This window comes from Mesocricetus auratus, unplaced genomic scaffold (genome assembly GCF_017639785.1).
Source record: "Mesocricetus auratus isolate SY011 unplaced genomic scaffold, BCM_Maur_2.0 Super-Scaffold_2245, whole genome shotgun sequence".
Taxonomy (NCBI): Eukaryota; Metazoa; Chordata; class Mammalia; order Rodentia; family Cricetidae; genus Mesocricetus; species Mesocricetus auratus.
The window spans coordinates 46,352,506-46,376,503 of record NW_024429180.1 but is presented as its reverse complement, the minus strand read 5'-3'; the positions used below and the strand labels follow the sequence as shown (position 1 = coordinate 46,376,503).

The following is a 23,998-nucleotide window of genomic DNA, read 5'->3' as shown; positions in this document are numbered from 1 at the left end:
TTGGTGGCTCCCCAGATCGTCTGACTTAACATTCTTCCTGTGTGGCTCAAGATAGCCCACTTTCTCTGTTTCCTGTATAATCATATCTCAGCTTCCACATGGGCATAGTTAACCTCTAACTCAACACGTCTACACAATTCATCTAATAATTCTTCACAACCCCTTCTGGGGACTGGAGGCTATGGCTTGACTTGCCCTTCTCTCTGTATAGATCCTATTGCCAAATAAGGCCACATTTACATGTTCTAGATAGACACGAACTTTGGAGGGACATGACTCAACCCAGTATAATTATGTGTCTTGTACTATGTATTTCATGGCCAGGTTTGCTTTTTTTTTTTTAATTTTGCCTTTGCTAGCTTTATTTTAAACTTTATATTATACTGGGAAAATTTCAAACATATCTAAAAGTAGACAGATTGCATCATTCTGTTTTACCTAGTTATGGTGAATGAGAGATCCTGAACTAGCTTCCTGCTGTTTTTAATCCTCGAAGCTGCTCACCGTTTTCTGTCATCTGGGAGCTATGCAGTTCCTTTCCCCTTCCTCTTCTTCTTCCTCTTCCTTCTCCTTTCCTCCCCCTCTTCCTCACTGTCTCCTTCTTCTTTCAAAAGCATCTTACTATACACCAGACAGGTTTGAAGGTGCACTTCATCAGCCTCTACCTCCCAAGTATTGACACCGTAGGTGGGTATCGCCATACCTGCTGCCATTTTTTTCTTGCAATACTGTGATTGAACCCAGGGCCTTGTGCATGCCTGGCGGGTGTTCTACTCTTATTTTTGTTTGTTTTGTTTTTGTTTTTTGAGATAAGGTTTCTGCATACCCTTGGGTAACCTAGGTAGACCAGGCTGCCTTACACTCAGAGATCTGCCTGCCTCTGCCTGCGGAGTGCTGGGTGATTGCTACCACCGCCCTGCAGGTGTTCTACTCCTGGGCTGCTTGCTTGTTGTGATAGTCATGCATTCATGCACATGTGTTTAAACGTGCATGTAATGATTTGTACGGGGCGGGGGATGGGGAGAGATCAGAGGACAATTTTGGGTGTCAGGAACTGTCCCTTTGGTGTTTTGTTTTACTTTTAGATAAGCTCTATCACTTGGCCTGGAACTCTCTGATTAGCTCACCTCCCAAAACCCACCTGTCTACCCCACCCCCCACACCTTCCCAGTGTTGGAATTACAAACTCAAGCTACCATGATCAGCTTTTTCTGTAGTTCTGGGGGTTGAACTCCGGTCCTCGTGCTTACACAGATGCTTTGCTGACCCATCTCTTTAGCTTCCAGTCTCACTTCCTGGTGATGAAGTCCATCTTCCTTCTTTCTTCAGGTTGTGGTGTGCTCCAGGTCGGCCCAGTGACTGAGACACTTTCTTACTCACCTGTGGCGAGAGAGGCCTGCAAACATGACTTGGATGAACTGGTTACATTAGGTGAGATTTAGAGCCTCCTTGCTTCCAACTCCCTCAAATACCACATACCTACCAGCAAACATCACATACAAGGCCATGTCAGGGATGTTTGTGGAAACCTCTCCCAGGATGCAGAGAAGGAGAAACTGTTTCCCTGTCTCTAGCATCGTTATAATTGTTCATCTTATTTGTAAGAGTTGAACAAAAATGTAAATGTTCTCTAAATCTGCTATGTGGTTTTGATGAAGTTTATGTAAACATCCCATGTCTGGTGGTTATCTGGAGTCTCACACTATGTCTGTAGGTGATTACCCACTACAGGTTCCCTGAGTCCAGGGACCTATTTTTTGTATTCTTATGACATTAACTGAGTGAGACAGGCTGAAAGGCCCTGTTACCCTTTCTTTCATTTTCCCACAGAACTTGGGGAATGTAATGACATCCCAGAAAGCAGCAGACGCCCCTGCAACTCTTTAAAGAGGTACAAGTCTTCTTGTGCTTATACACATGGGGGTTTCTAGGGAGTCACCATGAACACTCTGCCACTGATACCGGATATTGTGGCCAGGTTAGCCACAAACGAGGATCCATGATGGCTAGTGTTAATTGTCAGCTTTACAGAATCCAGAATCACCGAAGAGTAGGGCCCCTCAGCCTGCCTGTGGGGATTATCTTGACTATGTTAATCCATGGGGGAAGACCGTGATAATTATGGGTGGGACCATTCTATGGGCAGGGCAACCTGGACTATTGAGTGGAGACTGGGTGCTAACATGCATGTATTCATTGCTCTCTTCTGATTGCGTGTGTAGTGTGACGAGTCACTTCAAGGTCCCAATGCCTTGACTTCTCTACCATGGTGGACTGTCCCTTGAAGACTGGGCTAAAATAAATCCTCCTTGACAGTCTCTCAGCAAGCAACCCAGTCCTCTGGCTATATTGATTTTCCAGCCCCTCTTCTGCAGTGCTCCCTGAGCCTTAGGTGTGAGAGTCTTCGTAGATGTCTCCATTTGGCACCACAACTCTGCATTCTGATTGGTTGCGGTTTTCTGTAGTGGTCTCTGTCTGTTGCAAAGAGAAATTTCTCTGATGAGAGGCCAAGACTACATTTTCAAGAACAAATGTTTATAGATTGTTGTTAGGGATTATGCTAGTTTGGTAAGTTAGTGGTGGAGGAAAGAAAACGATTTGATCATAATATCAAAAATTTTAGCAAGGCCATGGTGGTGCATGCCTTTAATCCCAGAACTTGGGAGGCAGAAGTGGGTGGATCTCTGTGAATTCCAGGCTAGCATAGTCTACTGAGTGAGTTCTAGGACAGCCAGGGATACACAGAGAAACCCTGTCTCAGAAAATAAAAAAACAAACAACAATAACAACAAAAAGATTTAAAAAGTAAAATAAATTCTTTCTCCTTTAATTTAATTTTTTCTGAGGTTTATTGTGTGTGTGTGCGTGTGTGTACATGGGTGTTTTGCCCCTTAAGCTACTTTTATCATTTTATCACAGCAACAGGAAAAGAAACTAAGACAGGCCTATCACCTACAAGTCAGTTGGTCAACTCCATAATAGTAGCTTTGTTTGCTATGATAAAGTACCCGAGACAACTAGCTTGCAGAGAGAAAAGGTTTATGTGTCTTTGAAAACTCAAAGACATGATAGTGTGGTTGACAGTGAGGTCAGTGTGTCTTGGGAATATCATGTCAGGTTCAAGGGTAAGAGTGAATGCTCCCACCATCCTTTACAGTTACTGCCCTCGGTGACCTACAGACCTTCTGCCAAGTTCCACCTCCCTAAGTGTCAATCATGTCCCTGGAGCCAATCCCTTAACATCTGGAACTTTGGAGGACACTGCCCATATTCAGAGCACAGCACCCCCAAAGTCACTGTGTGTTATGGTGTGTGAAAGGCTATTTGTATATGTGTAGTAAGCTTTCTCGTTGGGACTGCCAGCCCACAGAGACTTGTTAGTGATTACGAAAGCTTGGCCTTAGCTTAGGCTTTTTTTTTTCTAGCTAGCTCTTTTAATTTAAATTAACCTACTTTTATTAATCCATGTTATGCCACATGGCTTGGTTACCTCCACTCTGTACTATATGTCCAACCTCTCCCTCGTGTCTCCTGCAAGGCTAGATCCATCCCGCTGACTTACTCTCTCTGCCTGGAAGTCCCGCCTTTCCTCTCCCGCCTAGCTATTGGTCATTCAGCTTTTTCATTACACCAATCACAGCAACACATCGTCACACAATGCACACATATTCTGCAAAGTACATGTCTTCATTTAACCACACAGGGAGGCTAGGAAAGTTTTACATATGTATTTGTGCATTTATTTAAAAAACTTAGATTGTTTATTTTATGAGTGTTTTACCTGCATGTATGTATGTGTACCATGTGCATGCTGCATGCCCATGGACGTCAGAAGAGGGGCTTTGGCACCCTGGAACTGGAGTTATGGATGGTTGTGAGCTACCATGTACATGTTGGAACCAAATCCTGGTTCTCTGTAAGAGCAACAAGTGCTCTTAACTGCTGAGCTATCTCTCCAGCCTCTGTGACTTGTAACCCTGTTTTATAGACACAGAAACTAAGGCTTATAAGAGGATGTCACAGAGCCCCACCCCTACATAGGGTCTCACTATGTAGCTATAGCTGTCTTGGAACTTTCTAGGTAGACTCGACTGGACTTGAGCTCTCAGAGATCCCCTGCCTCTGCCACCCCAATGCTTAGATTAAAGAATGGGTCGGTCTCACCATGCTATTAAACATCAGAAGGATTGAACTCTGGTTTTCTGACTTTAAATCCAGTGCTCTTTTCCACCTGACTGTATTCCCTATGCACAGTTGTCCAACTTTTTTTTTCTCTCTCATGTTTCAGTGTAACTTATGAGCCAGACTTCGGTTATGCTGGGCTGTTAGCCAGGGAGTTGTTCCGAGGGTTCTGGAAGTGCCAGGTGCTGTCGGAAGTCAATTCTAGGCCGCCAGGATCCCTGTCAGCTGCCAGCTCGGGAGTAAGTATAGAAGGCAATTGATGTAGGATGAAGCGTCCTTAATTTCTCACTGGGCCTGCAGGATTCAAATATTTGTGTTTCCTCGTATGCTTTATAGGTGTCCCTGAGGTCTCAAAAGGACTCTGAGAACCCATTAAACATTAGAAAATGTACTGAACAATTCACACCATGGTGTTACTCTTCTGAGGAAAGGTCTTGCTGTGTAACCTAGGCTAGTCTCTAATTTTCAGAGTCCTCTTATTCCAGCCTCCCTAGCGCTGGGATTACAAGCTTGCTAAAATGTTACGATCCTCCCAAGTATCCTGAGATGCACTCATTTTCCCCTCTTATTACTCTTATTTTAAAGTGCTGGGCAGACCTTAGCAGGGCAGGGGGCAGGGCAGGGCAGTGGTGAAGCAGGCGTCACTACTAGCTGACAGAAAGATGTGAAAATATGCGAGGCTTTGCTTGCAGGATATACTGTCCTTAAAGAACCTCCTGGTGGTAGTAAATGCTAAAAGAAGTGTTGGGAAAAACAACAACAACAACAAAAAACCACTCTGGAAGGGCCAGAGTGGGAGGGCATCTAAGCTGACCGGAGAGCTTCAGTCTGACCCAGGTGTTAGCCTGGTGGTGCTTGGGTCGCTAGATCCTTGGGGAAGTGTTCTTAGCAACAGCCATTGGAACACAAATGGAGGGGTTTGGAGCTCTGAAGAGCAGAGAGACTTGGGTGTGGTGAACAGTATGAGTGAGGTGGGGTGGGGTTCATGGGAACAGGTTTGGATGATAATGGCCAGATGGTGGGGGTTTAGGGACTGGAAGAGTCTGGGTTTTAAATGACAATAGGAAAATGCAGGGTTTTACAGGGAGCTGTTGAGCTTTGTAAACTAGGGTTCTACAGTAAGACCATGGCAAAGCTCTGATTGGCTGTTGCTTTAGTCACTGGAGGCTGCTCTGGTCATGGAGGACCATCCCTGGTCACAGAGCCCTCTCATCGCATGGGAAGTCTGGAAACAAATGCACTAACAATACTAAAGCAGGTGGGCTCAGGCTCAGGGGTAAAGAACGCTGTGTTCTTGCAGAGTTCCCAGCACCTGCAACAGGCAGCTCACAGCTGCCCTCCAGCAACAGGGGGTCTGGCACCCCCCTCTGGCCTGCACAGGCACCACACATGCAATCAACAAGGACAAAAAGGGGGGGGGCGGGGCCTCAGCTGGAAAGTAGAGGCCCGTGCCAAGTCCTTTAGATCAGCTAAAACCAGTTCCAATTTCTGGCGGTAAATTTTAGTGGGAAACACACTTTTCAATTAACCCCCTGAAATGTGATTGCTGAGGTGTTGTGTCCCCCCCCCCCCGTGTGTCATGTGTCATGCAGGTTGGGAATGAAGAGCATGCTGGGGAAGACTTTGATTCCAGTGTGGATGCAACACAGGAAATCATGCCTAAGTCTAGGGTCCCAGGGGCTGAAGACTGGGTGCCTCCTGGATTTCAAATCATACTCACTGTTCACACGCCAATCAAGTAAGTGTGGGGTGCTGCCTGGAATCCCAGGTTCTACTTGGAACGTGTCTTATCCGATTTCTATGGAAGCAGATGCAGAAAACACAATGTGCTGGGAACAAAGGAGATGGTTTCTGCCTTAGTTTTATCAAGCACTCTGTTGTGAGTTTTTCTGGGGGGAGGCAGGATTAGGGGGTTCATAAGAATGCACAAGTTAAAAGTGTAACTCTCCCTCCCGAGTTATGAACATTCCATAGCAATTGTAGATTAAATAGGCCCAAAGAGAATTTTAAGTGGCCAGTACTGAAACAAAAATCAAATACAATGATTTAAAGTGATGAGACCATTCTATTTTCCAGACTAGCTAGTGTTCAACTAAAAGAACAATGAATGCACAAAAGGTTTAAAAGAAGAATTTAAGCTCAAGGAGATTGCCCATAGTTGAGAAATATAGCAGGACATAAGTAAAATCTCTATGAAATCACAGATGCTCCGAGATAGCTAAAATTATACATTAAGGGACTAAACATATATAGAGTTTGTATATGTGGACATACATACTGTGTGTACATAATAGTTTAATTGTAATTTGTTTTGAAAACAAGTAATGGGTTACAGATAAAGGTTACAGGCAACATGTTTTAATCACATGCAGTTTTTCTGTTCTCTTGGTCTCTCATGCAAACTTCAGGGCTATGGAGCAATGTTCCCTGTACTCCACAGAGGTCGCTCAAACACCACCATATCTTTGCCTGCTGTTTTTGCTCTAAGACTTAGTGGATCCCAGGAAGCATGCTATAACTGCTTGGGCACAAGTTGCCCTCAAGGCACTGGGGACAGGTCACTTTCGTTGCACAGGATATCTTCTTTCAAATTTCCCAGAACCCTCTGTAAGATATTTGAGCAGAGATTTAGCGTATTTTTTTAACCTCGACAATTTTTGTTGACCTTGAACTGCAATAAAAATGTAAATTTACCACTTTGCCCACAATTCTAGGTCACTGTTGAAATCAGAGTGTAGCTGTCCCCAGAACACCCTTCTCAGGAGCATTTGATAACTTTGTCTTGTGTCATCTCTTATTCTAATGTATATTGTATTTATTCATGTGACCTTTCCAAGCATGTCAGACCATCATGTCCCCTTGGCTGTCTTTAGTGTACCTCTGACTTCTGTTCATGGGCAGTGGGAAACCCCAAGGACTCTATATTGGAAAAGTTCTTTTCGACACTCACTTCTAATTTGGGAACAGTTGAGACTTTTAAAAGATTTAGAAAGCCCACAGGTTTCAACTATAAAACCATATTGAATATGTATATAATTTTCTAAAAATGACAAAATTAAGGACCCCAAGCCAAGGAACACACCACGTTATCAACTGCTTTTCTATCAATGAAAAATGCTGCCCAGGCCAGCTCTGAAATGTGTGACAGTTATGGTTTTCTGTCCTCAGGAGGGACACAGCGGTAGTGGCCCAAAATTTCTTCTGTGCCGGATGCGGGACTCCAATACAGCCCAGTAAGTATGGGGCCTGTAAGTATGGGGCCTGTTCCACTTGCTTGTTATCTGATAACAGAGTGAAGATCCCCAGAGCTGGACTGTGTACTGCTTTGAGTGAGACAGGAGACTTTCTGGTGTGAGCGTGTTGTGGAGGTGGCGCTGTCTTTCACTAGGAGGCCATCATCACCCACTAAGCCACATGACTAGCCAGCAGTCAGGAGGACCAACATCCTGCCTGCTTCTCCATTAGATACTTGGAAAACCCAAGCACTGAACCAAAATAATTTATTAGAGAAATTTCAGAAACATGACGTGTTTGTTTTAGCAAATTCAAAAGTGCAAGAAACAAATAAACCCCCCCCCTCTCTCTTCCTCTCTCTGACCCCACCACCACCAGATTTATAAACAAACTCTTTTGGAGGCTACATCCTAATACTGTGCGTACCCTGCTTTAGAATGTGCTCATCATATGTGGGCTGTCCCTGAAACCTCTGTGCTGCATTTTGCTAACCTAAGAGATTCTGGGATGTCATTGGAGTTCCTGTCAGCAGCAGGTGGCATCTGTGCACTCCACCAGATTCCTAGACTCTACACAGAATACTCTCACTGCACTGCAGTTTGTTACGCCCATTTTCCAAGAGTGTTTGGGAGGATTCTGTTTCTGTGGCATCTGTCTTATCACAGCAAAGTCCCAAATGGCCACAAGTGAGATCCCCAGGTCAATGTCACAGCTATGCTGCCTGGCAGTTGAGTCTGGCGTTGCCACTGTGAATAGTGACGAGTCTGAGCCTTGCATAGAAGTGGGGAGGTGGCCTAGGGCAGATTCCTAGTATCGTGAACACGGTCTCACTCTCCTGCCCTCTGCAGAGTTTGTGAAGCGGCTCCGGTATTGTGAGTATCTGGGGAAGTACTTCTGTGACAACTGCCACTCATCTGCAGAGTCCTGTATCCCTGCCAGGATCCTGATGATGTGGGACTTCAGGAAGTACCAAGTCAGCAATTTCTCTAAATGGCTGCTGGACAGCGTATGGCACCAGCCTGTCTTCAACCTGCTAAGTGGGCACCACAGCCTCTATGCAAAAGCCAAGGAACTGGATAGGGTGAAGGTGAGTTGATGTCTCCTCAGAGGAGGAAGCGAGGGTAGGAAGAGAGAGATGTCCCATGGTGGGAAATGCACGTCACTCTGGTTTCAGAGTATCTCCAGACCCTCCACAGGGCAGATAGACTGTACAGTGAATGATCCCAGGGCCTCTTGTCTGTATAGGCTCTTTCCAAGGCTCCACAAACCTGTGTCCATTCAGGACTTGCAGATTCAAGAATTTGGTTATGAGGCCTTGCTGAAGGGGCTATTTGCTTGAAAGTTGATTTTGTTTGCCAGCACAGTATGTCAAATACCTTTAAGGTTTGCCACACCGTTGCCGGTGGTCACGCATCTCATTCCCTCTGGTTGGCTTCTTGCCTTAGGACATCCAGGAGCAGCTGTTTCATATCAAGAAGCTGTTGAAGACTTGCAGGTTTGCTGACAGGTATGATTCCCAGCTGGAACACTCTCCACTCCTACCTCGAATGTGCTTCCTGTCCTGGCTCCCGCAGCATCTATAGCTCCTTAGGAACTGTTATTCTTGACCCCCAGCACTGAAGGAAGCAAACAAAAGTTTTTAAAAAGGACAGGACAAGGATAAAATAAGTACCCCTGGCCAGTGGCTAGAGTATAAATAGAATGCAAATATAGTAAGTTCAACAGTTTGTGATGAACACATGTAACAGAGGTTTATCTTCCCACCCACTCTGCAAGACAGTCCATGGACACTGAGGGTGTTTCCATCATGCTGCCACCACCACTGTCCATCTGCAGACTCTGACCTCTTGCAAAATCCAATCTCTGTAAACATTCTACCATGCCCTCCTTCCTCTTCATCCCAGACCCTGGCAACCCATTTTCTTTCTCTATAGATTTGACCACTCTACGTATCTCGTGTGTGTGGATCATAGAGTATATGTCTTTTTATCACTGGATTATTGTTCAAGGTCCAGCCATGCTGCAGCATGTGTCAGGATTCTTCCTTTGGATTGAATAGCATCCCACTATTGATTTTTTTTCTGCTCACCAAGGGATAGGCTGCTTCTGTCTCTTGTGAATAGTGTTGCTGTGAGGATTCCCACGGCCTACTAAACTCCCCTCACTTAGAGGCAGAATGCATGTCCCACTGAATGAGAGCATGGCTTCCTAAAACTACTTCTCATTGTTTACCCTAGGGATATTCTTACAGAGATGGGAAGAAATTTAGTTAAGATATAAACTTAAAATAAGATGTAACATAGACACCTACTCTAGGTGTTCAGTGATAGGATAATAGTTAAATTTACATCACAGACACATTATCAAAAGCAAATAGCCACTAAAGGTTGAGACATGAATTTATGGATAGAGATTTTATGTGTGTTTGTATGCATGTGTGTGCACACGTGTTTGCATGCATGTGGAAGCTAGAGGCTGATGCTGGGTATCTCATCAATAGCTATCCCCTTATTTCTTGAGTCATAGTCTTTAAGTTGGCCTGGGACTCATGTACCGATTGACAAGCTCCAGTGAGCTCTGAGCATCCCCTGTCTCTGCCTCCCTAACACTGGGATCACAAGCATTAACTGCAGTGCCCAGCTTTCTGTGTAGGTGTTAGGGATTTGAACGTGGGTCCTCTTCATACAAAACAAGCATTTTAGTGCCTGAGTCATCGCCCAATCCCCAAGAGAGATTTTTAGTAGTGTAGGTGACTCAGGGAACTGTTTCCTCTCTGACAGTGTACTGAAGGAGTTTGGGCAGGTTCCCAGCCATCTGACTGATGACTGCCATCTGTTCTCCATGGATGACCTCCTCAGGACCAAGAAAGGACTGCTGGCCCCCTTGCTGAAGGACATCCTGAAGGCTTCCCTTGCCCATGTGGCCAGCTGTGAGGTAAGGGCTCACCTGGGACAGGTTCCCTTCCTAGTGCCAGGATAGTGGGAGGGAGAGATTTCTCACTTGACTCTTGACCACATTTAACTTTCAGGGCCCTGAGCAGACTGAGCATCGAGTCATAGCCCTGCATTAGCTAACCAAAGTCACCCTCCTGGGACACAAGATGGGACCCTGTAGCTTCTTAGTTTGAATGTCTATACTCTGTAGGAGCCCATTCTGTCCCGAGGCAGCCATTGTGGAATGTGGTTTTTGTTGTTGTTGCTGTTATTCTGATCCAATTCTTCTAAAGGCTAAATTCATAGTCATTGAAAAATTCATGCTTCTACAAAATTCTGTGAAAGTGGTAGCTCAGTGTTCCTAGCACAAGCAGCAGGGTCAATGTGTGACCTTAGATGCCTTCTTTTGCAGCTGTGCCAGGGGAAGGGCTTCATTTGTGAGTTTTGCCAGAGCACGACTGTCATCTTCCCTTTCCAGACCATGACTTGCAGAAGATGCTCAGGTACTTTACTTTAATAACAACAGCTCCATAATTGCTTAACTTAATGGCAAAGTAGCTAAATCACAATGCTAACTCCAACTGAATGATGCCTCAGTCCCTTACGTAGTTACCTCTGTCATGTGCAGCCATGCAGTGTGCACTCGAATATGGACTGGGGGCAGTACAGCGTGGGGCCCACAGTGAGGCATACATTGCAGAATAGGGATAAGGAATGATATTTCTTGGTGTGTTGGATGGAGAGGATGCTCCCAGTTGACCTGCTGCCAGTTTTAATTAAAGTTCCATCCAACACTGAAGGGTTATCTTTGTTTTTAAACTACTGTGGTAGAGTGGACCTACTGTTATAGAGACTGTCTTAGTTAGGGTTTCTACTGCTGTGAAGAGAACACCATGGCCACAGCAACTCTTATAAAGGAAAACATTTAATTGGGGCTCATGTACAGTTTCAGAGGTTTAGGTTATTATCATCTCTGTAGAAAGCAAGGCAGTGCGCAGGCAGACACGGTGCTGGAGAAGGAGCTGAGTGTTCTATATCTTGATCCACAGGCAACAGAAGGAGTCTGTGTGCCATACATACTTCACGGTAGCTTAAGCATAGGAGATCTCAAAGCCTGCCCCCACAGTGACACACTTCCTCCAACAAGGCCACGCCTTGTGACAAGGCCACATTCCTAATAGTGCCACTCCCTATGGGTCAAGCATTCAAACACAGGAATCTATGAGGGCCATACCTATTCAAACCAGCGCAGAGACCAATGGCTCTAAAGCCTAAAACATTTATTACTGGTTTGTGTGTGTGTGTGTGTGTGTGTGTGTGTGTGTGTGTGTGTGTGTGTGTTCATGTGTGTGGGCCAGTATGTGTGCATGTGTGTGGAAGCCAGAAATCAACTTTGGGAGTCATCCCTCAGGCACAGTCCATCTTTATTTTTAAGACAGGTCTCCCACCGACCTAGAACTCATCCGTTACACTAGGCTGGCTCATAGTCCCCGTGATCCTCCTATCTCTGTCCTCTCAACACTGAATTACAGGCATGTGCCACCACACCCAACTTTGTATGTGGACTCTGGGAAATTGAACTCAGGTCCTCATGTTATGTGGAAATTACTTCACCTGAGCTATCTCCTAAGCCCAGTTACTTGTCTCTTTACCAATTGCCCGGTTAAGGGAATCCATGCTCTGTAAATTCTGTTACATGAGAGGGATTTTGATGGGGAACCCCGTTTTCATCTTTTATGTGAACACGGTCTCTTCATAGGATACTCTAGTCTTACAGGACAGGGTCCCCAGAAAAGAGACTTGAACCTGGGATTTCCAGGCAGATGGGGATATGGAGTAGCAATGCTGACAGGGGGAAATATTAAATAATGGTGTGCTACAAGAAACCCCAGGCCATCTCACAGAACTCTGGGTGGCAGGGAGTAGCTTTTCAACATTGATCCAACCTACAGAGGTGACCTGGTCTTCAAACTCCTTAGCAACCAGTTAGTCACTGGATCCAGGGCTGGTGCCAAAAAAGGGAGAATGATTTTGAATGAGGCAATTCTCTCCATTTAGAGACATTTCAAGAGAATCAATGCCACAAAAGAGCTATCAGCCACCAAGTTAAGACTAGGGGAACTGCCCCTAGGGCTGGGGCTGATCTAGAGGTATGTGACATCAACTATATCCACCAGGCTTCTGGGCCTTGTAGTCAAGCAGCTGAGTAACTGATAGTCCTGAGAGTTTTGGCATGGCTGACTTTTTTTTTTCCTGTAAGATCCTGTGTTCTAAAATCAGTTTCCCAGCCCCCGTCCCCGTCCCCCCTCCCCACCCCCAGCCATGGGAACAAGCATCCATATGTATGTGAGAAATTAAGGAATGCATTTGCTGACCACTGATCCCCTTGCTCACAGGGTGCAGGGCTTGTTTTCACAAACAGTGTTTCCAGTCTTCGAGGTGCCCCCGCTGTGCTAGGATCACAGCTCGGAGACAGCATTTGGAGAGCCTCTCCTCTGCAGCTACATGACAGTCCTGATGCATTTGTTCAAAGCTCTCTACTATGAGACCAAATTGTGTCTGCTCCCGGTAACATTGTTTCAGATACTAAGTATTTTATAATAAGAAAAAGACGACCTAAACCCCCCCTCCTGTATATATATAATGCTTTCAAGGAGCACAGAAGTTTGTTACTAGGCATAAGGTTGTTGCTAAGGTTTTGTTTATAAATGTTTGACTTTTTTTTTTTTTTTGCTGCTACTGGCTGTTTTTAATGAATTTTTTTATACTTAAGTTGTAGTGGGATAATTATTTTTAGCTAAAAACAGAACCTATTTTTTTTTTATGTACTGTAACTGACAAGGTGAAATACTCAGTTCCTCTTCCTCCAAAGCTGCTTGTGAAATGGATGGATACTGTAAGGGAACAAAGTTCAATGAGAATTCTGTTTGGCCAAAACTTTTGTTACTTCAAGTAAAAGACTCTTACTGAATGCAATTTCACAACTGTGTCAGTCTCCTGTTTTATTCATTCCACGGTTTGCACGGAATACATGCCAGCTCTGCCCTTATGTTCATTTCTAGATGACTATTTCAATCATCCAACAAGGTCCCTGTGAGATGTCATGTGGAGCAGTTGACTCTAGATGGCACTGTTTTGGGAACATATATTCAGCCCCTTTGCTGTCCCATGCTAGTCTTGAAAGTTCATGTGACATCAAGGGAGCTAGAGGGGACAACTCTATTCTAGCCCTTCATGGTCAAACTTCATGAGCATTCAAAGAACAGATCACAGAGAATCTGAAAGCTGAGCATGCACCTGTACCCCAGCATTAGGAAGTAGAGGCAAAGATTAGGAATTGTAACGTGCATTCTTCCCGCCAGTTGTCTGGGTCCCGTCGCCGCTTAGCCCCCATATATCACACAAGACACTGTATTAATTATGAAGCTGTTGGTCATTTGCTATGGTTTCTTAATGGCTAGCTCTGACTTAATTATTAACCCATAATTACTAATAAATATTTCTATAAGGACTTATCTTTCCGAGGATGGCATCCTGACCCATCCTTTCTTCCCTGGAATCACATGGCTACGACTCTCCTCACTACATTTCCCAGAGTCCTCCTAGACTCCTAGTCCCACCTATCTTGCTTCCCTATTGGCCAACAGTGCTTTATGTATACCAATCAAACATATACACAGAAGGGCTTCCCCCATCAAGGACTGGCTATACTAACAGAAAGTTCGAGGCCAGCCTTGGTCACATGCAACCTGTACTCTTTTTTTCTTAATCTGAAAGAGAATGGAATTGTAAAAACAAGTAAGTTTGGATAAAATATTCATTTTCATTTGTCTGGTTTTTGTTTTGTGAGACAGGGTCTTCCTATAAAGCCCTGGCTGACCTGGAACTTGCCTTCCATCTCTGAGTCCTGCATGCTGGGGCTAGAGGTGTATGTCACTACACTTAGCAAAAAAAAGGTACTTTTAACAAACAGTGTGCTCTCATCCCTAACCTTAAAAACTGTAACATCCATGAAGATCAGTAGGAGTGACTTTTCTCACACCAGTGACAAAATACCTGCCAGAAGCAATGACAGGGAGGACACCACTGCCCCTAGTGGTTCCAGTCTGTTAGAGCAGGGAAGGAACAGTGGATTTCACCGAGGGGCACATGGCAGGGACTCCTTCACATGAAGCAGGCAGGAAGCAGAGGGCTAGCCTAGACCTCCAGAGGCCCGCCCCAGTGACACACCTCTGCCAGTCACACTGGCCCCAAAGGTTCCAAACCTCCAAGGTAAGGACCAAGAAGGACCAAGTGTTCAAACACACCGACCTGGGGCAAGGATGGGGGTACTTTGCGTGTAAATGCTAAGGACCAAGTTTACGTGGATCAAGAAACTGGTGAAATTCTTTTCCTAATGCTTCTCATAGTTACACAATTTCCTGGAACAGGTAAGCCTGCTCCCCCCTCTCCCTCCTGTATACCTTCTCCTATTTGAGGAGACTCAGTGCCAAGTACCTCCTAGAATGTCTTCAGGCTGACTCCCTCTCAATATGGCTATCACATTGCCTAGCACCCATGTGCCCCAGGCTGAGCTTCTCAAACCACAAAGGCAGGCATCAAAGTGCTACAGATGTCCCCAGCGCCACCCACCAGTGTCCCCCACCATCTGTGTCAGGGGTTGGGGAGAGGAGACTGACTCTTAATGAGATAATACTGAGCAGACTGAAGCACAGAGTGTTCCCCTTACGTCTGGACATCGTGTCAATCGCTTTGTCTTTTATGATTCTGGCAGGGCTCTGGCCACACTTGTATTTAAGCAAGGTCCTCTTTAAGTAGAAATATGGGTGCACAGGAGACAAGATTAAACTTCAGACGCTGTGTCACCCTCATCCAACGCTCACATTCTCTCCTCGTAATCAAGGGTGAGGGAGGCAGGTGTGGTTTTTTTCACTCAACAGTATTCTAAGGTAAATTCTGGCACCCCATTTTACAGGTAAGGAAACCAAGGCTCTGAGAAGAGAGATAACTTTCCTGGATTCCCACAGGAAATGGGTGGTAGAGATAGGGTTGGCATTTGTGGCACGGGAGAAAGTGTTTTCTTCATTTATTCCTGTGTGAAACTGGGGGGCCCACTGGGTCTCAGCCATTACATGAAATTCTGGGCTCAGAGTCACTGTGTTTGTAAGGCTTGCATGTATGTGTGTTTACACAGCTTTTAAACGGCATGTTACATTTATTTAGACTTGTATGTGTGTGTACATGTGTGTTCATGTGTATGTGAGCACAAGTGTGTGTCAGTGGATCTTTCCTCTATCAAATGGATCCCGGAGATCAAACTCAGGTCCTCAGGCTTGTTGAGACATTGTCCTGTCCCACACATTTTTTTTTCTTTTTCTTTTTTTGGTTTTTTCGAGACAGGGTTTCTCTGTGGCTTTGGAGGCTGTCCTGGAACTCGCTTGGTAGTCCAGCCTGGTCTCGAACTCACAGAGATCCGCCTGCCTCTGCCTCCCGAGTGCTGGGATTAAAGGCGTGCGCCACCAACGCCCGGCCACATTTTTTTTTTTTAGTGTGTCTGTGTGTGAGTATGTATGTGCCTGTATGTGAATGTGCATGTATGGGCCAGACCAGAGAGGAACCATGAGTGTAATCTCACAGGTGTCATCCACCTCCTTTGAGACAGGGTCTCTCACTGACTTGGAAGCAAGCCCCACGGACTCTCTTACCACTGCCTCCCCAGCGCTGGCTGGGATTACAACTACTCACCACCAACCTGCATTTTCGCGTGGGGATGGACTTTGGGCCCCTGTGCTGGCAAGGGAGATACTGTACTGTCTGGGCCGCCATGGCCCCAGGTTCTGTTAGCATGGGTGATACTGAGGAAGGGCATCGTTACCAGGAAATGCTGTGTTTCATTTCTCACTCCAGGGAGAATGAGATCATTTCAATCACTCATCTGTAGCAATTCCAGGTTCCTGGTTCCTCCCCAGCATGCTAGCTGAGGGTCCTTCCCGGGGAGATGACAACTGGAACAGAGAAGTGATCCTAGCTCCCCGTGTCCCCTGCAGGGAGGTCGTGAATTGTGGCACTGCTGTTTAACAGGTTTACTCACTGGGTGGTTGGTTCTTCATTAGCTTGACCTCTGTTCCCATCAGTCCATCACCCATTGTGAGGCATCTGGTTGTACTGACTTCCTGCACTTGAACAATTCCAGTCACTTACTGTCATGATTCTCACATGCAGGCAGAGAATGGTGCCACCTCAAGGCAACAGATGTGGGGTGAAGAGAGTGGGCCTGCCCAGAAACATTCTGCTGTGTTGACCTGGTCAGGACTGTACATTGAATACCACACCTGCTGCTTCTGGATGAGTGACCTGGGTAGGCAGGAGGGGTATGTGAGGGTTAGGAATGAGAAGGAGGCACCCAGCAGGGCACCTGCCACAGGCAAGGAATAATGATTATTAGGTGTAAGCAGATAATTAGGTACCACGTATTTATTGATCTCTGGGTCAGTTACCTTGAATCTCAGTTCACAATTTACAGTAGAAGGATTGGAATAGTACTTACCATTGTGGACTGATTTGTACCCCCCTAAATATGAAAGAGTCCAAACTCTAGGCACTAATGATGTGTCTGGAACCAGGGTCTTTACAGATGAAATCTTTCAAGCTAGAGCAGAGTCAGGATGAACTTTGACCCAATGACTGATGTCCTAGAATAGGAAAGAAACATGGACAGAGCTGTAGACACAGAAGGCAAAGGCAAAGGCAGGGGCTGGGGTGATGAGCCCGTAAGCCAAGGGTCGTGAGCGGTAACCAGAAGCCAGAAGAGACACGGGATGAAGCCTCCAAGCCGATGGAAGGACCAGAAGTGGACGGCACAGTTCACTACTACTTGGTAGAGTCTGGAATCCAGCGCTATGAGAGAATAATGCCCTGCTGTTTAAACTTCCAGGTTAGTGTCTATTTGTCACAGCATCATTGGCAAATGAATACATCTGCTATTTGAAGTGGTCATGAGGGTTCAGTGATGGGCAAGTAACACCCTTGGAAAACTAGTCACAGTTCCAGGCCTGTGAGAGGTCTTATGCAGTGTGTACACTCAACACTCAGCTGTCAAGACACAGCCAAAGGAAAGATGGCCAAAGATCCACACTAGCCACAGACAGGACTCAGAGCACAGAGCAGTGGAGTGGAACACCGCTTCTCTCTCTCCCTCCCTCCCTCCCTCCCTCCCTCCCTCCCTCCCTCCCTCCCTCCCTCCCTCTCTCTCTCTCTCTCTCTCTCTGTCTTCTCTTAAGCACTGGGGACAGCTGCTTGCCCTCTAGCTGCCAGGGCTAGCCATGAGTTTGGAAAATAGGGGTCTGAAGCATGGTGAAACTGTATTACCTTACACGGAAGATCTGTGGGTCCATGTTAGTTTTCAGATGGAAGAGAAATTGAATCTAACATTCAAACAAGCCTTCCCTTCTCTTGTGATCCACACAGGGCCAAGGCTACATTGGTGTGTGGCAGTGAGCCCACTTCTTCCTGAATGCATTAACTCATTTTCTGCAATTGCAAGAGAATACCAGTGACTGGGGACTTTATACACAAAATAAGTTTAGTTGGTTCATGATCCTTAAGACTGCAAGTTCAAGAGCATGGTGCCAGCATCTGATGAGACACTTCTCCAGCATCAAGCATGCTGGAAGGACAGGTAGATACATGTGAGAGAGAGGAAGGGAGGCCGGATTCAAGATTTTCATCAAGAATGCACTGTAATGACCAATTGACTCCTATGACAATAGTGATACAGTCTAGAAATGATAGTCTAGATGTGAGACAGTCTAGGGTTCTTGATTAGGTTCATTTTCTCTTCCAGTTAACTGAAAAAGGCAGGAAAAAATCGGAAACTCAACAGGTTGCAGTAGAGAAAGCTCAAGATTTCAGAATCAACGGTTACGGAAAGGTATTTACTGTGGTGAGGAAACACAGCAGACACACGGAGAAAAGACCCTCTGCACACAACTTCAAGCAGAGAACCCAGCCTCTTCCAAAGGCCTAGGGGGTTTTGAAGTATCTGAAGAGTCTTCCTCTCCTACTTGGTCAGTTGGAAGACAGATAGGAAGGTTGGTTGGTCCACAACTGTTGACATGTCATGATGAGGCCTTGAGCTTGAGCCAGGCCATCAGCAGGGGCCCTGCTGGTGGGAGACAGAAGCTGCCAGGCTTTCATCTCAAGTCTCAAGTCAGGATGGTGAGGAAGAAGCTAGCCATCTTGGAAATTCGACTCTTTTACCACCTAGCTGTGCCCTCTCCCAGCCTGTCTACCTGCCAGGGGGTCTGTCTACCTCCTGGTCTCTCAGTAGCATATGTCCCTTCATGAAGTAGAACCTTTGTGCCATAAATACCCCTCAGAGCTCCCTCCTCTCAGCACTACCCACAATGGCAGCCAAAGTTCCACATGAGTTCTGGAGAGGACATTTAAAGTCCAGGACTTCCACAGGCTGCCTCCGAGCGAACTGTCTGGAGTGCAGTCTGGGAGACTGACCAGAGTTCTAACCACACTTCCCCTCCTAGCCTCACAGGGAAGTACTGAGCAGGCCACTCTGTAGATGCAGGATAGAAATATAGATGAGAAGTTTGTTGTGTGGCCCTGGGAAATAACGAACTCTTGTTTTCAATCAAGTCTGAGGCATCACTGGTGTTAGTATTCAGGTGTCAGTACTGACCTGTCCTTGGGGTTCTGACAGGATACACCCTCAGCTGCAGCCACTAAGCTTCTAAGAGTACCACCTGTGCACATTCACTATGTTCCTTTGAAAAGGGCCCACCTCCCTTCCCTCTTTCTTTCTCTCATTCTCTCTGTCTGTTCTCCTTCTTCAATTCTCTCTCCCCCCTTTCCTGTTTCCTGCTGCTCCCATCTCTAGAGATTGGTCTCCCCTCCCCTTCCCCACTTTTAAGATCCCTTTCAATAATAATAATAATAATAATAATAATAATAAAAACCCTCTCTTGAACCCTGCCTCACAGCGTCTTTCTCTCATGAGCTGCTTTTCTTGAATTATAGCAACTGGGATATCCAACAAATGGAGGGTAAGAGAATTCTCTGTGAGGACAGGTCTGAGGCAAAGGCTATGGAGGGAACCCTTGTCTATGGGGGACTAGGGAAGGGCTGGAGGCTGGAGAGGCTGAGGCTAGTGCTAGCACAACCCTGCTGTTCAGTCCTGGGCGACAGTTAAGCGCAGGCTCTGCTATAGAGCACGTGGGGATTTTTGATGAGCTGACAGGAGAGGTCTGTAGATGCTAAAACACCGAGGTGCTGTCAGAATGCTGCTTCCACTTGTAGCTGGAAGATGACCCCCAAAGGCTAATTAGATGTCATATTGGAGAGGTGTGGAGAGAGGAAGGATTCAGTGGGGAGTGGAGCTTGGCAGTAGAGCCCACAGCATGCAGTACAGCGGTGGAGGGGTGTTTGCACTCCGTACAGTACAATACTATGAATGACTCTAAGGGACACAGTGTGGTCTTTCCTCCAGGAAGACAGAGAAGGGATTGGGTGCTGGGTGGATTGAGGACAGAATGGAGGTTCACTAGCTAACATGAGGAAGGCCTACATACAGCAGGGCTAAGAAAGGGAGCGGAGGGGACCCTAGGAGAGGCAGGAAGAACCAGGGTCAGATAAATGAGACACTCATCTTAGTGTAAAGTTGAAGGAGCTCCCCAAAGCTCAGCAAAAAGGCAAATCACAGTTCAATAGTGTTTTTAAAAGTGATGTCAGGGGCTGGGGAGATAGCTCGGTCGATGAACTGCTCATGGGCCCTCACAGGGTCATCGCTGGGGAGGTGGACGCAGCCTGTGGTGCTCGAACGTCTGTATGTATGGACCATGTGCACGTTTGGTGCGTCAGATCCTCTGGAGTTGAAGTTAAAGGATGGTTGTGAGCCGCCTTGTGGGTGTCAGGGACCGAACCTGGGCTCTTTAGAGCAGCAGGTATTCTTAACTGCCATCTCTCCAGCCTCATAAATACGAGTCGTTTGTAAAAAGTATAAGCATGGGTCCACAGACTGCATGTCTAAAATTCAGTATTACCCTCCTATTTTATGAATACACGTACCTTCATTGGCACCGGAAGAGCAGCCATGGGTGTCAGAGTCTCCTGCTCTGCTTGGGGATGATGGTCCAGGCACAGCTTGCCCTGAGCTGACACCAGCTCCCTCCCCTTGCACACTGGCTCCCTCTCACAGTCCCTCCTCAGGACTCATGGAGGCAGCACAGCTTGCCTTTAGGAGTCTAAACCGGAGGGGTGGGTGGAGTCCTGAACAGCTTTAGAGGGAGGCTTGGAGCCATATACCATGGAATTCTGGGTTCTCAGATGCCCACAGCATCATTCTAAAGAGGAATGGAGTTGTGGGTGAGCACAGACTCAGGAAAAGCCTGACTAGCAAGGACAGACATAGGAACCCACAGCAGCAGGAAATCAGCAGGATGAGGCAGGATGGGGAGACTAAGGAATGCGAGAAGACAAGAGCCCACACAGAGGCCTGAAAGCGTGCTTGGGACCGGTGCGTCATGCACTCGAGTTTTGTGATTAATCCTTGCTGGCCAGGGGAGCTGCCTATAGACTTGAGGATGCAGGGACACTGTCCCCTCTGCACGCCGAGTTCCCAGTTTCTGTTTGTGTCTGCTTGCCACAGGACCATTCAGAAAAGAACTGTTGGTTGCTAGTGGAATAAGAAAAGGGAACCATGACTTCCTCTTTCAAACCAGTTGAGAAAGTACTTCTTAAGACAGGTCCTCAAATGTTTGTTTGACAGTGAAATCAATTCTCTGCCTTCTCCCATGCTGGCAATGACCACAATAAGGCTGGTTAATGAGCAGTGGGCAGTGTCTGACTGACCGGTGTTAAGCAGGCACACAGGCTTAGACCTAAGGGCAGGGACTAACATCGTAAATGCCTTGCAGATAGTCTACAATGTTCTTCAGCTGGAACAGGAAGCTGGGGCCCAAGGATGCTTTAAAAAAAAAAGATGCATTAAATCACCAACACTAAAAAACAGTCTTCTCCCATGTACCTGCAATATTCCTGGACCAAGGCTTTAGAGAAGTCTTCTGCTGTTCATCAGGGAAAGTGCCCCCTTTTGCCACCCTGTCCCTATTATCATTTTCTGGTCCCTAAGTACCATTCACCTGAAGTACATTTTAACATTAAGAAGAAATTAATGAAGTCTACTGAGCAAGCACCATTGCCAGGCACCTAGAGGCGCCTTTGGGGAAGGGCTTGATAGTAGCTGCCAGTTACTGGATCTGAACTCTTTTCCTGTTCCCTTTTGCTTATTATGGATTCCAGGACTGTGAAACTGGAGTGCGTCACCTTACCTCCGAAGGCTCTGGGGAAATAACTTACCATTTGAAAGTGCAGCACTCCTGTAGGCACAGAGCTTGAACAGTTGGTTGCCAGCTGGTGGTGCTGATATGACAACAGTTGAACCTGTAAGAGGCGAGAGATCTGGAGGGCAGAATCAGGCCACCGGTGGCAGGCACAGCACGCTATCATCTCCGGCTTCTTCTGCCGCGATTCCTGATCCCCACCTCTGACACTGGCCACACTAGGATACGTTGTACACACAGTGGGACCACACTCCTTCTCGAATGTCTCCTCTTACTGGACACAAATTAGTTTGTCTGTGTCTGAGTGTGTAGTTTATGCCTGTGTGTATCTGTGTATGTAATGTATGCCTGTGTATGCAATTGTGTGTGTACACATATGTGTTTATATGTAGAGGCCAGAGGTTGACACTAGGTATCTTCCTATATTTGTTTTTATTTATTTTTGGTTTGTAGAGACAGGGTTTCTCTGTATTGTTTTGGAGGCTGTCCTGGAACTTGTCTGTATACCAGGCTGGTCTCGAACTCACAGAGATCCGCCTGCCTCTGCCTCGCAAGTGCTGGGATTAAAGGAATGCACAATCCGCCACCCTCCACCCCTGGCCCTATAGACTTTCCATCATGTTTTTTGTGACAGGCTGTGCCATAGAAACTGGAACTTGCTAATTAACAAGACCGGCTGGCCAGCAAGACCAGGGTATCTCCATTGCTGGGATTACAGGCGCACACCTCTGTGCACATCTCTATTTGTGTGCTGGAATCTGCAGTCAGGTCCTCACGCTAATGCAACAGGCACTTTACAACTGTGTCTAAACTGATAACTGGTTACTCAGAAGAAAATACCATCTCCTGTAAACGGAGCTCGGGTTCCTCCAGCAGTATTATTGTTTTTTGTTTATGTTTAGTACAGTGCTGAAAGGGGATATGAAATCTTTGAACTCGCTCAGTGCCTAGACTCCTGACAGCCACTGCTTCATTGCACGCCTGCCCAGGAACTGAAGACGTGTTGAAGAGGAAAGCCAACAGACTCATAGAGGAAGTCTGGGATGGTTGTGGGGGCTCAGTGACCTGCCTTTGCCTCAGTGACAAGTTCCTGTCCTGCCAGCTCTGTGCACGGCACAGGCACACTGGCGGTTACCACACTGGGGTACTCCATACAGCCTGAGAATGTCAGTCCCTTCAGCCCCTCCTCCTGGACCCACCTGACACTCCAACGACAGTGGCTGTTGCTCTTTTCTTTTTGGTTAGGGTTGGGGTTAGGGTTAGGGTTAGGGTTAGGGTTCTGTCCAGGTTAAATATTTGAGTGTTATATTTCGGTGTGGAGGGTGGAGCCAGAAACCTTCTCCCCTTTTTTTCTAGCAGAGACATGAGTCCCTGCATGTTATAAAGATCTGAGGTACAGAAAAAGCATCCCAAATATGACCTTTTAACCTTTTATTTCCAAAATTTGAAGGCTCGCCATTAAAGGCCATTATCAGCAGAAAGTTAACATTATACAAATATTGTTTAACTGTGGTTTTTCTGTAAGCAACTGCTCTTGCTGAAAGCAATTCTAAACCCTTGGAGGAATGTCATAACTTGGATCTTAACTGCCCCCCCCAAGCCTATGTGCTGAAGGTTGGTTGCCAGGCTGTGGCACTGTGGAGAGGTGGTAGAGTCACCAGGCAGCAGGCCTCTGTAGAAGGGAGTGATACCATCGGGAGCCCTTCCTTTGAAGGGAGTCTCTCTCTGTCTCTCTCTCTCTGTCTGTCTCTGTCTGTCTCTCTCTCTCTTTATCTATCTGTCTGTCTGTCTCTCTCTATCTGTCTGTCTGTCTCTCTCTGTCTCTCTGTCTCTCTGTCTGTCTGTCTGTCTCTCTGTCTGTCTTTCTCTCTCTCTCTCTCTCTCTCTCTCTCTCTCTCTCTCTCTCTCTCTCTGTGTGTGTGTGTGTGTCTCCCTCTCTTTGCCTCCTGACTACTGGCACCCCACGCTACTGTCACCATGATGCATTGCTTCTCTCCAAGTCTCCAAATGACTGATGAATTATGGACTGAAGTCTCAAACTATGAACCCAAAGCAACCTTTCTCTTTTAAATTGGCGTAACCCAGGTATTTTCTTACAGTGATTAAAAAGCTAACTAACAGAGAGACCCAAGAGAAATACCATGCCTTAAAAGTTGCCTGTTTCGTTCTAGCAGTGCGAGCGTTTGGGAAGAGCTTCTCTCCAGTAGTCGCTTTTTCTCCTGCCTTGGTGGCCCCTTCTTCCTTATCTCAGTCCGAATCTCTCCTGACAGCCAAAGAGAGCACACCAATCCTGATGAC

General features: G+C 46.3%; 1 protein-coding gene across 5 annotated transcripts in view; it reads left to right on the top strand.

The window, feature by feature from the left end:
- Rubcnl (rubicon like autophagy enhancer) overlaps positions 1–13,330 on the top strand; it is a 32,340-nt gene extending 19,010 nt beyond the window's left edge. For all 5 annotated transcript variants that reach the window (XM_040730643.1, XM_040730604.1, XM_040730760.1 and 2 more), the window contains 10 exons: positions 1,330–1,431; positions 1,831–1,891; positions 4,289–4,421; positions 5,775–5,920; positions 7,351–7,415; positions 8,265–8,503; positions 8,862–8,923; positions 10,197–10,350; positions 10,762–10,852; positions 12,746–13,330. In XM_040730643.1, coding sequence (XP_040586577.1) covers positions 1,330–1,431; positions 1,831–1,891; positions 4,289–4,421; positions 5,775–5,920; positions 7,351–7,415; positions 8,265–8,503; positions 8,862–8,923; positions 10,197–10,350; positions 10,762–10,852; positions 12,746–12,858 — 1,166 coding nt within the window. In that variant the 3' untranslated portion in view covers positions 12,859–13,330. The remainder of the gene's footprint in view (positions 1–1,329; positions 1,432–1,830; positions 1,892–4,288; positions 4,422–5,774; positions 5,921–7,350; positions 7,416–8,264; positions 8,504–8,861; positions 8,924–10,196; positions 10,351–10,761; positions 10,853–12,745) is intronic.
- Positions 13,331–23,998: the final 10,668 nt, after the last annotated feature.